Raw genomic sequence first — 18,182 nt, 5'->3', positions numbered from 1 at the left:
CAACCACTACATGCTTCCGCAAAGAACATTGTAAGTTAATTATTACACTTACAAAAGTCTAAACTAGCATTCTCTTCTATTAAAATACATCTCACAGCAATATCTGCCTATCTGCAGATTACACATTCAACATCGCTTTTTAGAATCCTAGTTATCAAAGCATTTATGAAGGGATTAAAAAGAATCATACACCTGAGAACACCACCAGTACCTTCGTGGAACCTTAATATTGTATTAACACGACTCATGGGACCACCATTTGAACCCATGCACTCTTGTGAAATGCAATACTTAACTTGGAAGGTAGTCTTCCTAATAGCTATCACATCTCTTAGAAGAGTAAGTGAAATACAAGCATTTACTATACAAGAACCCTTTATACAAATACATAAACATTAAGTGGTTCTCCGTACAAATCCCAACTTCTTACCAAAAGTTATATCACCATTCCACCTAAACCAAACAGTGGAACTCCCAGTCTTCTTTCCACAACCCGACTCAGTAGCCGAAAGAGCCCTACATACGTCAGACATAAAAAGAGCACTAATATATTACATTGACAGAACAAAACAGTTTCGCAAAACAACAATTGCTTGTAGCCTTCCAAAAACCTCATGCAGGAAATCCTATATCCCAGCAAGGCATTGCCAGATGGATAGTGAAATGTATTCAAACCTGCTATATTAAAGCAAAAAGAGATCTACCTATTACACCAAGGGCGCATTCCACTAGGAAAAAAGACGCCACAATGGCTTTTCTAGGGAATATACCTATAAGAGAAATTTGTAAGGCAGCCACATGGTCTACGCCTCATACATTCACAAAACATTACTGTGTAGATGTGTTAACAACACAACAAGCCACAGTAGGACAGGCTGTATTACGAACATTATTTCAAACAACTTCATCTCCTACAGGCTAAGCCACCGCTTTTTGTGAGATTACTGCTTATTAGTCTATGCACAGCATGTGTATCTGCGGCTACACATGCCATCGAACGGAAAATATCACTTACCCAGTGTACATCCGTTCGTGGCATGAGACGCTGCAGATTCACATGCGCCATCCCACCTCCCCGGGAGCCTGTAGCCGTTATAAGTTGAATGAAAATTGTAAATTTGTAAATAAATACTATTTAAATACACATTATGTACATACATACTTACTCCATTGCATGGGTACATTTAGCATATTCTCAACTCCTACCTCACCCTCTGCGGGGAAAACAATCTAGGATGGAGTCGACGCCCATGCGCAATGGAGCCGAAAGGGAGGAGTCCCTCAGTCTCGTGACTCGAAAAGACTTCTTCGAAGAAAAACAACTTGTAACACTCCGAGCCCAACACTAGATGGCAGGGTAATGCACAGCATGTGAATCTGCAGCGTCTCATGCCACGAACAGATGTACACTGGGTAAGTGACATTTTCCATATATACAGTGCACACAAGTTCAACCCAGAATATTCTGAGCCTCAAAGAGGCACTGGGTATTTAAGAACAAAACAAAAATACAGATAACATAAATTAAAACAGTGAAATCACTCAAAGGATGAGAAGAGGATGGCTTATAAACAATCTCCATATCCACCCAAACGTAGGTTAGCAAAGGTAAATCATTCTCCCAGTGGATTCTGCCGCCAGAAGATTCGCTAGTTAAAGGCTTCCAGAGTAGACTGAAGATAGTGGGTCAAGGGCCCCATACATACAGAAGGAAGGATGCGGAATAATTCTACCAAATTGTGAGAGTTGCTGCTCACTGGATATAGTTCAGTAGTGTTTGGCAAACATATGCACTCACTGGATACAGTTCAGTAGTGTTTGGCAAACATATGCACTGATGACCATATTGACGCGTTACAATTTCTTGAACAGGAATACACCTTATGAGTGCCAGTGTAGCTGCTGTGCCTCTAGCAGAATGGGCCCTGAAGCATTCTGATGCTGATTTGCCTGTTAACGTATAACAATGGCCTACTGTCAAAGAGATTCACCTGGATACGGTGCGTTTTCTGATATTGCCCACCACACCCCCCCCCTCCACCCCCCCCCCCCCAACCCTCCTCGTCTTTGACACCTCTAAATTTCTGACCCACTGACTTGGAATGCCCAAAATCCTAGGCAGATTTGGAAATCTCAGATAAATGGGGCTGGGGCTCTTTGGTGAGGATTTCAGAGGGGCTGCTTAAGGTGTTCCTATTTGTTCCGCTGTGCCATCACTTTCTTCTGATTTACTCATCTCTTAGTCTGTCTGTCTGAACTCAGGTAAAGATATTTGCTTGGGATGGACAATCTGAAGGCTACCAAAGTGCTTACTCAGCTATACAGGCAAGAATCATATCTGCTCCATAAGTACTCAGTCGAACAAACCTTTGAAAGTATTGAACATATTGATCTTCTTTCCTTTCACCCATCCAGCTAGACTCCTTGGGGTACCATGCAACCATGTCTAGGTTATTTTGAATCTCTTTAGACCCTAAACTGTGGTCACCACGAAACTCCTCTTCTCATAAAGCAACTCATCTCCTTCAAGTTCCTTGACTGTTTCAAGGTAAAATGCTGAGTGTTTTTTCAGCTTGCTTTCCAGCCATTATTGTCTGCATCCTGCATGCAAACTCGAACCTAATCAGCCAGAACAACAAAGCCCTTCCTGTTGTGTACTTGCTTTCTAGTTCCTTCAAGAAAAAAAGAAAAGAAGGGGGATTTATTTAGCAAACAGCTGTCATTGGGTAGTCTTCCTAGGAATTAATTTGACTGTTTTTCAGTAAACTGTTTTGACTTGAATGTCATGATTTCTGACTTTTTCTTATTTAGCCCATCTGTCACTCTCCAATTGCAAGTACACCTGTGTGGTTTGTTTTTTGTGCAGTGGACATCTTGTAAAATTGATCGGTTTCGCTTTACGTGTATTTCATAAGATTGTACAGGCACAAGATTCTGCATAATTTTCTCTTGCAGTACACTGGTTCCAGCAGAGAATGTCTTGCTAGAACAGTGAAATTCTCCTCAATCCAGTCTCTTGCTGGTATCTCATATGACGTTTGAATGGAAGTATGCCTTGTGTTCATTTTTAAAATAATCAGCCAATGAATGTTTGCAAGATATGCATAATTCCATGCAGTTTGTAAGGGGGGAGATAGTTTTCATAATTACCAGCCACCGCCCCTCTGGTAACTGAGCTTGCCAGAGGTTCAGCTTTTAGTAGGTTGGATGCTTTTGTTCAATGTTAGGTAGCCCGAATCTTTGGGAAAGAGCATTTTTTCACTTTTGGCAACATGAAAACAAACAAAGTGCAGGCTTTTTTGGGGAAAAGGTATGTTTCTAACACCAAGCAGGACACAAGGCATCTCAGATGGTTTCTTATATGGACCCACACAATGCTGTTATCTTCTCATGGTATTTGTTTGCGGATCATTTCCACTATGACGGCTGGCCTTCTACCTGGGACCGCAGTACTACAGTAGGATATCACTCAGGCTGGTATCTCAACCTTTTGTTATCACATTTTTACCACACATGCAGGGTAAAAATGAAAACCCGTATTAGGGGAATTGCATGGACGTTACAATGGTTATTTGACCTTCTCACCCCATGGAGTACAGTACAGTTAAAAAGTTATATTCCTAATTCTGGTAAACTAACTCCAACTCCATTGAGCTAAGCAAGGGCTGTTATTCTGTTGGGTTTATTGCAGGGAACCCTTGAGTGCCCCCCTTGCATCCCCACTTCAGGGAAATATTGTCAAGCATGTAGATCAGGCGTCTTGGTAGTCCCTTGAGCTAGAGACCATCAGGTGAAAAAGCAAAGCGGAAGATCTTTTAAAACTTTAAAATGAAATAATACGCAGGATTGAACAGCTGCAACATACAGCTTTTGTCTTCAGTATCTTATTATGCCTGTAGAACTCAAAACATTTTACTAAATGATGCTGCAAAGAAATGGTACCTAAAGTTTCACGGTAATTATGCAAAACAGTTGTTTTCCTAGTTGCATTTTTTGTGAACATTTTATTTTGCAAGCAAAAACTCATCAATCTTGTTTTCAAGCTTCTGAAAATATTTGCATCTAAACAGAGAGCACTCTGGGAGCATTGTACGTAGCCTCCTATTGAAAAGCTTTTCAAACGTGTTTGTACACATTTTATTTTACTGGAACCACGGTCAGTAGTTCCGTTGGAGTTTACAACATTTATTTACAGCACTAACACTAATAATAAAGGCGCTGCATTAATGAAACGTAAATACAATACATACGAACAGCATTAACATATGAATACACATATTACCTCAACTGCAGACAATTCCCTTCCCTGCTCCATAATGTAAACTGGCAGCGAAAGGGTTTGTGCTGCAGGAGGTAGGGCCTGCTTGTCCCAAGGATAAAATAAACATGAAAACTTGTCCTTGGCCCCAAACAATATGGCGTGGGCTATAGGAATTCCACACTGCGGCCTAAATTACTGCAATATTGTCTATAATGCAGTCTATACTTGCTGCCCTAAAATCACTAATAGGTGTCTAAGACTCCGGACCCAGTTAACCAGTCAGCAAACACCTGGCCATGTGAAACCAGCAGTAAAAACATTCCACAGGATTCTGGTGGAGTCAAGGATCAAGTTTATAATTCACTGTACCAAATCACCCGATGAACTTTCAAGTGCCATAATTATGGAGGGAGGTTTTTAGAACCCCAGGATCATGGGCACCGAGAACTTGATATTTGGGAGATGAATACAGTGACCTTGTGTACACGAAACTGCTGAAAAATGAGTTCAGGTGCCCTTTGATTGAGGTCATGCTAAAACAAGTGTAGCACCTGACAAGTATCCGATAAACGTGTCACCTTGAGCTTTACAGAACTAGCAGAATAATAATTAATAATGTACCCAAGATCCCCAGGTATGTATGTCTGTTGTTCTTTGTCTCAGGCCTTTGGTCAGCAGGCACCCTCAGTAACTTAAAACTCTCCTTCCTTCTCTCTCTAGCACCATGTGGATTGGGTTCTAAATATGACTGTAAATCGTCATTGAAAGATACTCCTAAGGTGGACTTCTCTTCTGGAGATGGGGCGGAGCTCAGGGAGGGTGACAACATTATGATCCTCTGAGACTGCCCGCTCCGATACAGTGGACATGTGGCCACAGCCGGCTCTTTGAGAAACATTAGAGGGTCCTCTGTTGCCTTCACATTAATTTGATTCTTTAAGGGAACTCCATGTGACCTTTCGGGTTGGGGGCATGATCTCCTCACCACACTGGATCTGTGTGACTAACAAATCTGCTAGAGTTGCCAGTTTCTTTTAAACAAGCATTGGCAGCACCAGTGGGCCTCGTCTTTGGGACCTATTGGCTTTGACAATGGCTTTAGCCATGTAGTATGGCACCCTTGATTCTGTGCTGCATGGCTAAAAAAGAGAACACATTCAACATGGAGGGAAGGGCTGGAATCATAGTGGGCAGTGAGGAGGAAGACCAGGAGGGTGAGGCAGAAGCAACAGTGTTGCAGATGGGGTGGGAAGCAAAATGGAGGGCACAGGAAGGGAAGCAAACTGAGAGAGTAACGTGGAGCTGGGGAAAGCAAACGGATAAAAGACAGCACAATATGGAGAATGGGGGAGGGAGCACATGGGTGAGAAAGCAATGTGGGAAAGAGACGTACACAGCCGGAGAAAGAGAAAAACACAAGCGTGTAAAGGAGACAGCTGCAAAATGTACTCTGGTGGTGTGCTGAAGCGAAAAGAACAAAGTAGCACCTGAAAAGTGAGCAGTGAACATACACAAGTAAGGGTCCATTCACTATGGAAGGGACAAATGCATGAAGAGGAAGTAAGGCCCACACAAGCTAACGAATAAGAAGCAAGCAAATGAGATAAACAATGAAGCCAATCAGTGATGAGCAATTGCAACCTCCAAGCTCACTGTAAGCTGACAAAATGTTTTGCTTTCTAATAAGCAAGGCCCAAAAAATAAACACCATCCATTTGATTACGGTTTGATGTTCTGGGAAAGTTGGTAGATGTAAAAGAATTAGTGTAAGATTTACAGCTTTCTTGTGTACATTGCAGTTGCTCTAACAATCACTATGATGTTTTTGATGTGTGTTTCAGATGGGTAAAAGTAGGGATTTCACCTTTTCCAAATTTCTTTTACTGGCTGGACTTAAAAATGTCAAGGTGGCAACCCTACTCTGCTCCAACCAAGCTATCCGATGTTATTCAGTGATACTCATAGGGAAACAGATTTTTGGACTACTGTCTCCAAATGTTTAGTTGGTCTGAGGGCTTAGTTCAAACTCACATCGACAGCTCTTTGTACAATAGCCTGACATTGAGATACCCCTCAGATATTGATCAGTGCCACACAGCACGCCAGGTGTCAAGTATTGTTCTCTATCTCACACATTTCTTTCTGTTTTTTGCTTCCAGTTCCTCATTTCAGGCTGCATAACAGTGACGGTGGAGACCAAGGATATCTCCTGGCTGGTAAGTGCTTCCTACTTGTGATATTGCAGTCTACTCCTTTGCTGTCTTCATAGTGTTAGGCTCGGATTGCAGAAACTGCCTGAGTAGTACTACTTTTCATTAGTTGATGCTAATTTCAAGGAAAGTGCAATTTTGTATCTTTGTTCTTAGTTGCTCTGTTTCCTTTTTTCCCTGCCTGTGCTCTTTTAAGGCTGGAAAAATTGAAAAAAACACAAAGATTAATTTTTAAAAACAGTTTTAAGCGCAACAACAAAAGAAATTGAGCAAAATGCAATACCTCTAATCTGTAGTGAAAATGGGGGTGAAGGGAGGTATAGGACGAATTATTGGAATTCATTTCCATTTTTCTGAGTCTCACTACAGGTTGTTCTGATACTTGTGCCCTAGCTTGTTGCCAGCCTTTGCCTATGCAGTCTGGTAGTCCTGGCTTAGTTTCCGTAGTCCTATCCATAGCATGCAATAACATAGCAATTGATTGAGCACGCCAGCATATCCGGGACCACATCAGCTCAACTTTTTACCACTGCAGTCCAATTTTGTTTATACCAACCAGTGCACAAAGGCCATTTGCACTGGGGGTGTGTGTAACTCGTGTAATTTTGGGTAGTGTAACTATGTGAAATTACTGTGAAATTACGTATAATTACACAAAATGCAACTCACACTGGGAAAAGTATCAGAACGGGGCGTTCGGGTAAAGATTTCGCTCGTAATATAAGTTTGAGTTGCTGTCCGGTTGCTTGCGTTCAAAACACTACCACTCGCATTTGAATATGTAGTTTTTGTGCGTAAAAATGACCCGAACAGTCTTTTCGGGTAAAATATCTACCTGAAATATTTGTTAACTGCCTATGTTAAAGCAATTGTCGCTCATGTTCAAAAGTCTGCCGTTTGCTTTCAGACTTTTTGTGCTAAAACAAAATCCCCAAAAGGTCCACTCAGGTAAAATAATCTACCTGAAAAGCTGCCTGCATTAAAAAAATTACTCGAACATCTCCTGTAAAGATTTCCCCTTGAAATTATTTGAAGGGGCGTAACTGTGTAATCTCAGTAATTGTGCATAATTTTGTTTGCAGGTAAAAGCAAGCGTTGCTGCCAACCTTCTAGGGCTCGTTGTGGCTGTGGTGGCCTTGATAATCCATACTGTTGAGTTAACTACGGTATTCAACTTGGCATCTTCGGATCCACCACCCAGCAAAAATGTTTATGTGAGTATCTGACTTGCACAGCCCTGTCTTCTGTATGTGATATGTGGGCATCTCAATACTCTCAAAGCAACAGCACTACCAGTTTCCCTTGCTGTATCCAAATTTACAACTCACTTCCTATTAGGGAATCCAATATCGTGGGCCTCCAGTAGCACCCAACACACATACATACATCTGTTGGGCAACTGAATTAGAGGACACGTAGGGGAACGTGTATCCTTTACCTCGCCTATCAAACCCACAACTCCTTAAGGTTGACACACTTACCTAGCAGAGGCACACTCCTTCACTCTGCTGACTTCTCATCCACAACAACAAATCAGAGTTTGGTCTGCAATGGAAACCTCTGGACCATTTATAAAGTACTCCCCAAACTACTTTCAGACTGTGTGCCATATAAATGACAGGTAACAGTAACAACACAGTATGCAGGCCTCTGTGATTTGTGATTATCATTCTTAATACCATGTGGAGTAAGGCACAGCCAGTTGCCTTCTGTCTCTATGAGTAGTACATTACTCAGAGTGAGTAAGTACTACTGCACTGAGTAACTTAAGCAGGTCCTACGGCGCAGTAGGATAGTAACATAGCACCAGCTGTCTTTTATCCACATGAGTAATGCAGTGCCTTTGTCGAACAAAATAGCACCAAAACTGCAGATACCAGTCTTAGGACACTCTCCTTGTAACAGACAAACAGCTGTCTAGTGCATACATGCAGAATACCGTGCAGCTTTTTCACACAGTAACCACACTGGGGGTCTGCCTCAGTGTTCGTCCCAAGGCGCACTAACCGTTACACAGCACAGCGTGGCTGCTTCCGACTGAAGCCCTGTAGCACTCTCAGCTCATACTCTGCCATCTCTCTGGTGCATCTCTCCCATAGGGTAACACAACACCATTTGTTTAATAGCCCTCTAAGTATTTTGTCCTGAAGCAGTTGAGTCTGGACGAAACTGCAAAAGAGCATGCGGAGAAACGTGTTGACATCTGGAAAGTAATGTTTTCTTGTTTGGGTTTCCCCCAATGATTATGTTGCCAAAGGTGTGCAGGTATGGGATTAATAAAGTTGAAAAGTGTTTGATCAGGTGACACTAGTTGTTAACCGTATAGAGATAGTAGGGCCTAGTGTGCACCTCCAGGGCGTTCACATATAAGGCAACAGCATAACGTAGCACTGGTTAGGGCCAGGATAGCAACACTCTTGGGCAGACTAGGCTGCCCGCCTTTTCTCTACCCTCTCTTCCTACTGGATGACCCATGAGGTACTGCATAAAAGTGAACGTCCATGATCAAAAACTGGGAGGTTCTCAGAATTCAAGGCTAAACCTGCTTCCTGCTGCACCCTCGAGGTGTTCACTATTTTGTGCACAATTTTTTGCATATATCTTTTTCTTTTAATATTTGTTTTAGAGATTGTTTATACTTCAATAGTACTTCTTTAGAAAACAAATAGTAGTCTACCTTGGGGATGTAACACTTTTTCGTTAATCTTTTTGAGTTTGACTGTGTTCATCCATGTTGTCTAAAACCCTAACTTTAGCACTACTACTTAGCTGATGTTACCCTTCGCACTAAACCTAAAACGTCACTTAATCCTACAATTAACCCACGTCAAAATGTAATATTAACTCTGAGTGCCTTACTCTAAAACTTGCCCTAAACCCTAACCTGGATCTAGTGCTAAATCTAATCTTTAACGTTGACATAAACATAAACTTCTGTTTTGGCCAGAAATACCTGGATGGGTCACAGACACCGTGCGATCCAGGTTTCCTGAATTGGACGTAACACGCAACCACAATTTTCTCCCAGTGGCAATTTCGCCAGATAATGACTGCCAGATTTTGCACTGCGTGCAGTAAATCTGATTTTGCAAGTTATCCCTCATTTTGACATCAGAAATTCAAAACTAGGAGACAAAACCACCCAAGGTGTATGGAAAACACAAGGCTCAGTTTCAGTATCTCTTCTTCTCCAGGTGGGGTTACCTCCTGGTGTTGACCCAGGAGAAGCAGAGAGGCTCTGGGTCTAACCCTAAATCTTAGACTGAGGTCCTACCCTAACTTCAAACCTAACGCCAGACCTAACATTAACAATTAGCGCATACCTAGCCCTAGATCTTCTCTTTGTTGTCTAGTTGGTGGTAGTCTCACTAAAGGCATGGATTGGGACTGTGCCCTTTATCTAATTGTATATAGCTGCAGTGGATTTGCAGTAGTGGAGATGCGCACTGTGGGGTACCTGTGTCAAAGTGTGATCACTTTCCATTTCTTCAGAGCCCCATGTGCGACATGGAGTGCTGAGCCGTAATCACAAAGGACGGCAGACCAGCACTCTGCTGCGTATGACAGTACCGCCTTCAGGCAGTCCTGGCGGTAGCCAGGAGGTATTTTAAAAGATTTATGTAGAACATCTTTTTGGTAAAATAAAAGTTTCTATAGAGAGGCTCTTAACGAATAGTTTTTTATTTTCAATGAGATTCTAGGCTAAAGCCAATATTTGTGTCAGTTAGAGCAACCTTTGTGTGATGAAGCTACCTGACATGTTTGCACCTACAAATGTTCCAATCATAAAAATATTATTTTCCAGCCATAAAATTCTGGGAGGGGGAGATATAATCCTCAAATTGTTTCTCTTTTTTATTGCGCAAGCAGATACAACTATAGAATAAAATTTTGATTGTACCTGAAGTCCTACTTCAAATGATCATTTCATAGTTTTCTTCTAATTATTCCAGTAGTGGGTTGTGAGTGTAAAAGCTGTGGGGATGATTTTGCTAGCATTTATATGTGTAAAATGTATACTTTGTCCAGAACTCACTTGTTGCTGGGTGATTATCATGTTTCTAGTATCTACTGGTTTGAGTACCTTCAGTCAATTGTAGCTGGTCTGGAAACTTTGTGTGCCTGACCCCACGCCCATAGAGCCCACGTGTGCCGCACTATTTGTTTTGTCCTTTCCAAGGTGCAACGTGTGCCACTGATTCTTAGCACTGATCCTTGATATTCTTGTGGCTTTCTATATAAGAGATTTCGTGGCTTACATGAGTATCGGCATTTTTGAGTCATCTGATATTAGCACGTAGCCACTTCATGCCAACTCTTCCTATATTTAGTGGGACACCCTTTTAAGATTCATCTACAACTGGCAGGAGAACACTTTCAAAGAGTTTACCCAAGGGAATATGCACTCCAATTCGAGGACAAGAAAAAACGAAGCAGAAAAACTAGAAAGGGTCCAATCGCCCAAGCAACCTCACCCTCATCAAGCACAAAGAGCAGCTCACTCATCGTCTCGGCTAAAGCTGCATGGTATAAGATCACCATTAATGAAGCAGCCTTCAGAAGCAATGAGCTCTTCAAGGCTGACACACATTGCACCAATCCTCTCCCCAAACCTACAATCCCTCCTTTAATTGGTAAATGAAATGCAACCACCTTCTTTTTTGGCAACACAACCTTGACTGCTACACTGCCTCCCAGCACCCATTGCCTTTCCATCTGAGGCATCTGCTGCAGACCCATCTCATCCATTGACCTCATCAACATCCTTAGACTTCATAGGAGGTGGCCTTGAGAGAACTATGTGCTTCCTTGAAGCCCTCAAGATAGGACAGATCCTTCCCCTGCCACAGAAAGCAAATCTGTACCATGACAGATTAGCTAACTTCTGCCCTATCACCCATCTTCCTTTCATTGAAAAAAAACAGTGAACATATTCACTACTCATCTACAGGAGCACGAGCATGAATGATCTCCTACTACCAGACAGGTGTGACTCCATACTACAACACTGAGACTGCCACCTTAAAGTAGGCAACTGCCCTATTCAGTTACTGAAATGATCCTTGATTACATATGCCTTAGAAAAAAATACCACAATTTATCTAGTCAAGAAACTTATCACTTCAGGAGGACAACGCAAGATTAGGAGCCTGGTGATTGCCAGACTAGGGATTATAAAATGCAAGAAGGCATCTGTCATCACACCCAGCGTTTCTATTTAGTAATTTATACAGTACAGAGTCCCCAAATAGGGCTGCCCAGTGTTAAGGAATACACCAGTATCAGCCACCCACAACAACCCAACCAGTTAGAAAAGCCAGGTTTTAGGTTGTTTGCGAAATAGTGCCTCTGTAGGACTGAGGCGAAGATAGAAGGGGTGGGAGTGCCATGATTTCGGTGCCCTCCCTGTCTGACACAGCAAACCTGATGTACTTGATACAGTCTAAGGTTAGCAGAATGCAGGCATCTGGAAGTACAGTAAGGAGTAACAAGGTGTCTCAGATATTATGGTTCTGATTGTGAAATCTGATGCTCTTTGCCATAGGCATCAAATGGAGGTCCCTTAGTTGGGAAGAAGCCGGAGCATGTTTAGGAGTGTGGCCAAGCTAGTGAGTGGCTGCAATCTGAGTTATTTGGAGTCTTTTGAGTGAAGCCTTCGATATTCTCCGATACGGATATTACCAAAATTACCATAATCCAGGTGCTCTATGATCACATCCTGGACAATGGTCCTTTGGACTGATGCATTCACCAGCTAAAGAATTTTCCTAGGCACCTGGACATTGCAGAGCAGCAGGCAGTCACAGTATTAATCTGATGGTCGAATCTAGATTTTTACTCAACCACATTCCAAGTTCTATACGACCTTTTTAGCCTTCAGCAAGGGCCTTAGTGCCTCTGCGACTAGGGCAGGCTTTACAGCCTGTGCCGGTCCCAACTGTCATTGAGTTTGCAGCTCTTCAGCCCTGTTCAGTTGGCAACGGCTTCCAAAGTTTGAGTTGAGGGGAACTCTTACTTGAGTCTGGTGGCAAAAAGACCAATATCTAAGCGTTGTCCTCTTAAGAGATTATGGAAATGTCAAAAAGCTTCCATAAATGCCTGATAAAGTGCGGACATAAACAATAAAGAGCGTAGGGCTCAGCGACGAGTCCTGCGGCACCCCACATGTTATAGAGTGTCGTGGAAGCAAATGGTTTGGATGCAACCTGAATGAATCAGTGATCCAAGTAGGAAGTAAACCAGCGAAGGGCCTTGTGGGTAATCCCACAGTTCTCAAGTCTCCTGAGAAAGGCTGCGTGGGATACCATGTCAAAAGCTGCACTCAAATCCAGAAGGATGATTGCTGCAGTCTCACCCCTGTCTAAGGTCTTGTTAAAGTCTTCTGTGACCAGAGGAGTGCAAACGTCATAATATGGCCAAGCCAGAAACCAGATTCCGACAGGAGCAGTATCCCCATTATAGCAGGTAGCATCCTACTGTTCAGGAAAACATTTGATTTGATACTAAAACTCTCCATGTTGCCTACTTCTTCCCTAATGTATGTTCCCCTGGGCTCTGACGCATGTTCAGCAGTACACTACTCTCCAGCTATGTTCCCGTTTTACAGAATCCATCACATACATATATTAAAGCAGTAATGAAATCAGTTTATTTGGAAAAATGGCGTTTGCAGAATGTGCTGCTGTGCCCTCCTGCCTTGTACTGTTTTTCTTAGAAGTAGTAGTTTTAGTTCCAAAGTGACTTGGGATATCTCCCATCAAAGCCACCATGCACCAGGACACGTACCACATCAGATTGTTTTTTTCTGCTGTTAGGTTCGACATGCTTATACCAGGTCCTGAAGTGCTGTGCACCAAAAAAAACCATCTTGGCCTCGGATAACCAGAGCACTGACAACCAAGTCGACACTGATCATTCAACAAAAATCATCGAGGAAGCATGTCTTTCGGGACAAGCTTAGAGCCAGGTCGTATATAATTGATTCACGTGGGAGGAGGTGTGATGAAGCACATTCATGTAATAGCAAATTCCCTTAGTAAAACCAGCATTTGTTGTGTAGCCTCTGCCTACAGCGAGGAGGCCTGTTAGGTGTACAGCACCTTAAGTTCCAAAAAGACAATTTGGGACTGAAACAAAAGATGATGGGTGAACCATTCCACCATGCAGTGCCAAGAATTTACTAAGTCTCCTCCTTCCCTAGTCACCGAGGGCTCCATCCAGTAACAAAACAGAGGGTGCCCCAAGTAGTCTGGAAAACCAACAGGAGTGAAGTCCAATGTATGTTTCCTCCCATGATTCCAGGGCACCCACTGAAACTTGCACCTGTTAAAATAAAGCCTCAAGATTCCAGGGCGCGCACAGGGTACTAAGCACCACATCCTCAGCCAAAAAATAACACACAAGGGGATCTTCCTTCCAGGATTAGACTCCAAAGGTGCCTCCAACTTCAGGCTAGGGGTCTCTCTCCCCCCTTCCCCCCCACCAAGTGTGCCATGACTTGCCCTCAGTAGAAGAACCACAATTGAAGGAATCACAACTGTCTGCTCCAACTACTGTTGAAGAGGCAGTTTGGCTCCAAAAACACCTTTTGAGTCCTGGGAGAACTCGAAGCTGAGATACTAAGGGCCTCATCACGAGTCTGGCGGTCACTTGACACCCAGACTCGCAGATGGCAGTCGGACCGCCGCCAATGCGGCAGTTCAAGGGCCATATTTTGACCACAGCGGTTGTGCTGCGGTAGGACCGCTAGCATCGCCAGGATAAGAGATCCTGGCGGTCTGGCGGTTGCAGCGGTCCTAATCCACCAGAGCAGCGCTGCAAGCAGCGCTGTCCTGGGGATTACGACCTCATTCTCTGCCAGCCTTTTCATGGCGGTAGCACCACCATGAATAGGCTGGCGGATAACAGGTGCAGGGGGCCCTAGGGGGACCCCTGCACTGCCCCTGGTCTGCACCCTCGCAATGCTCACTTTGCAGACAGTGAACATTGCAAGGGTGCTGTGCACCCTACATCCTACAGCATTGCCGTCAGTTGATTACAAGAAGGAGACAATGCTGTAGGCTGTTTCCTGCTAGGCCAGTGGGCGGAAACTGAGAATTCCGCCCGCTGACCTAGCGGGAAACTCTTAATGGGCCCAGCAGGGAGGTAGCAACTATGGCAGCAACCTCCCCGTCAGAACTTCGGCGGACGGCCTAAACCCTCCACCGAACTCGTAATAAGGCCCTAAGCCTTAAAGTAAAGCTAAGGGCCACAGAGATGTTGTTGGTGTCTAAGTTAACGCTGAGCAAAATGCTTGGCACTGAGGAGGAATCTGAACCTGACCACAGGCAGTGCACCATATACATTGATCAAATAACAGGGCACATTGTAGCAAGACTCCTCTTCCAACCACTATATAAAAAACATAGACTAATATTTGAGGAGGCAATCTCCAAGGACACTAGGTCATACACATCTCAAATTTCCTATATAGAAAACATTGGACCAATATAGAGGAGGTTACACCACCTACACCACCTCAAGACATATCTCCTGCTCACTATCTACATAGTGGTTTTAACCTAAGCTTAAGTCTTGAACCATTGCAGTTTTGTGATGACCTAGGCATTCCAGATCAACAAGATGATGCTTGGCAGGATTGCAGAGTGGACTTTTGGGGTGGAGCCGTATCCGGTAAACGTATCCCCACCAAATGACACGTCCATTTGTCATTTAGTCATATTCAGGGCAGCAGAGTATTACAAATCCAAATATATGTGGAGTGGGAGAAGGCAGCCTCCTTAACAGAGAAATTCTCTAAAACAGAGTGCACTACACAATTCCCAACCAAAATGGCACAGACCTGTACCTCTCCTCTCTCTACTGTAGAGATCAGTGGGAGGAGAAGCAGGCCATAGTCCAATATCTACCTGATGTTCAAAAGAAAAGGGTTAGGGAAATAACTTAAGTGTGTTGGGGGGTCATTTCTAATGCACTCATTCACTCTACTTTTGATGTGACCGACACTGCCTTAAAGCATGTAAACACATGTATTTTACTTCGCTGCAATGCTTGGCTTTGAGTGTCTGGTTTTAGACATGAAGTCCAACAAGGTCTCATAGGTCTGTCCTTTGATGGACAACACCTTTTTTGGTCAAGAGATGGGTGAAATATTGGAAAAAGTAGAAAATAACTCTGATACTGTAGATGCCATGAGGCAGGTGCTGCTGCAAAGTGCAAGCTGTATGTGCTATACCTAACGGCAGCACATGTTGGATGTAGAGATAGGATGTTTCCTAGCCTCCCAGGTTGATCAATGTTGGTTAACTTTTCATTTTCCTCAAGTGCCTCTACTCTCCAGGCACAAGACAGGTTTCTAGGCATGGTTAGCATGAAGAGCATACAGAGAACAAAATCTGGACCACAGCTTCCCCTTCCAATAGATCACGTCGAAAGTGCCAAAGCCACTGGTCATAGCACTCTATGGCTGCTAGGATTATCGAGTGATGAAGGGTTGCTTTGTAAAGTCAGTACCGCAGAGCTGAGGGAGCACCTTACCCCTGTGTGTAGTGCCCTTATGATACCTAACAAATGGACTGTATTGGATCTTACCATGTCTCATTTTCTCTAACAGTCCTTAAAATGGGAGGCACAAACGGAGCTGGACTAATCCCAGGTCCAGGCCTAAAATAGGAAGGCTTCAGGTCCAAGGGCAATAAAGAGTGGACACTCCTTGTGCCCACAGACGTTGCAGCCCACCAGAGAAGATGGAATTGGGAGAGGTGCAGCAACAGTAGTATCTGACAAAAGTGAGATCTTATTCTCCTCTTGGAAATGAAGGTTCACTGCCTACGAATCTTTTTAGCCACCTCCTAAATGGTGCTCCTAAACAGCTGATAGTGGGATTAGAAACTTGGTTTTTGCAACTTCTCCAGTAGATGTCAGTCAGAGTCTGTTTGACAGCACTGCCAGCAGCATGTGAGTGTTTTTGTTAGGTTAGTGTCTAGCCGTGCATTTCGGGCTCCGAGTAGAGAAATACTAATTCCAGGCTTCTCAGATGCTGTTCATGCGCTCACTGAGTCCTATGTTTTCAGCATGCTTTGTCACAAGGCACTGGATGTCTTGCCTATTCAAAGCTCTGGCAACCGGCCAGCTGGAACCTCTTTTTTTTTTTTTTTTTTTTTTTTTTTTTTAAATATAGCCCTGATAAGCTTTCGTCTTGACTAGTGCTGTTCCCCTAGTCTTGAAGAGCTCAATCAATTTCCACTCCTAACAGGTTGGTGTCTTAGGAGACAGTCTAGTGAGGCTGTAACATGCTACCCAGGTCCTCTCTTTCATGGCCTGGTCTCGTGCTTCCTCTTGGCCAGAATTCAGGCTCCTGTTTGTCTGCTTATTTTTTTTGTTTTCCTTGACATTATCAACTTAGTCCTCTAACTTCCTCTTGACTTGAAATTGGCCCAATTTGTCAGCCTCTGATATCATCATGTCAATCCTTGAACTTCCTCCTGAACCGAGGATACTGTCACATCAACACCTGATCTCGGTCTTGCGCACTGACCAGCACTTAAGCAACATAACTACTTTTTTATTTCTTGTTTCTTTTTTTCTTTAATCTTTCCTTTGGCATTAACACAATTTTTCCAGGTTAATCCATTTGCTTTTTGGACCAATCATGGACTGCCACGTGGCTCTTTTAATGAAATGTACACTATTTAATTTTGATATAAATAAGGAAATGAAATCGTACAGGACTCCTCTATCAGATTTCCACTCGGTGGTTCCAGCTCTGGGCTGAAGCCTTGTAGACTACGGGACTGTTGTTTTGACACGTGTGACAAAATATTCTTCGCACCATTGAGAGAAGTTCTTCATGCAGCAGGAAGGTTGCTTTTGGATCTGAGACGGCCCAAAGTCCCCTGCTTCTAGAGCACAATTGCTTTGGCACCCACTTCGGGAGTCAACTGTGTTAATGTTTGTGAGTGGAACATATAAAGCATTTTGTACTGTAATTGCAAACAATTAAGTGGAAGAATGATAAACTTGAGCTGCCACTTTATCTGCAAGGTGCACACAGCCGTTTTGAGGTATAAGGAAATCAAATTAAACCAGCATTGGCAAAGCCAATAAGTTGCGCCTTATTTTTTTTTCTTTTGCACTCTATCTTACTAACTGGATTATAAATATTAGGAAAAGGTTATAATAATGTTTGCTTTAATTCTGATAAACTGTTAATAGTTGTTTATGTTGTGATGTACGTTGAATTCATAAACAACTTATTAATGGCTTATCAAATTTAAAACAAACATTATAATCTTTTTCTAATATTTAGAATCCAGTAAGATAGAATTGTTTTTAAAAACACAAAGACGAAACTGCTAGAATCCCGTAAGTGTGACACAAGTTTGGATCATCAAGTCGTGGAAGTCATATATTTACTTGCTTTGTTCTGAAATTCTGGAAAATTAGGAGGATAAAATATTCCACAATCTTCATGCACTGTAAATATGGCAGTGAAACTTGAGACTTGTTTCCAATAAGCCTGAGGAGTAAGAAAGTGAAATGAGACAAGAATGGTGAGAAATAAGAAATATTAGAGAAAGAAAAAAAGATCAATGAATGAGAAGGAAAGAGAGGGGATAGGAAGTACAAAACTATTGAAGGCACGTTATCTCGCACTTCTTTGGTACATACCTGCCCCGACTTAGGACCCCGCCTGGCCAGCTCAGGGCGTT

At 43.0% G+C, this 18,182-nt stretch overlaps 1 protein-coding gene across 2 annotated transcripts in view; it reads left to right on the top strand.

The window, feature by feature from the left end:
• LOC138287428 (membrane-spanning 4-domains subfamily A member 15-like) overlaps window positions 1-18,182 on the top strand; it is a 79,869-nt gene that overhangs the window by 48,084 nt on the left and 13,603 nt on the right. For both annotated transcript variants that reach the window (XM_069227849.1, XM_069227851.1), the window contains exons 4-5: window positions 6,421-6,477; window positions 7,554-7,685. In XM_069227849.1, the coding sequence (XP_069083950.1) occupies window positions 6,421-6,477; window positions 7,554-7,685 (189 nt within the window). The remainder of the gene's footprint in view (window positions 1-6,420; window positions 6,478-7,553; window positions 7,686-18,182) is intronic.

The sequence above is a fragment of the Pleurodeles waltl genome, chromosome 4_1 (genome assembly GCF_031143425.1).
Source record: "Pleurodeles waltl isolate 20211129_DDA chromosome 4_1, aPleWal1.hap1.20221129, whole genome shotgun sequence".
Lineage (NCBI taxonomy): Eukaryota > Metazoa > Chordata > Amphibia > Caudata > Salamandridae > Pleurodeles > Pleurodeles waltl.
The sequence above is the reverse complement of the archived record's forward strand: the minus strand, read 5'-3'. Positions and strand labels throughout refer to the sequence as shown.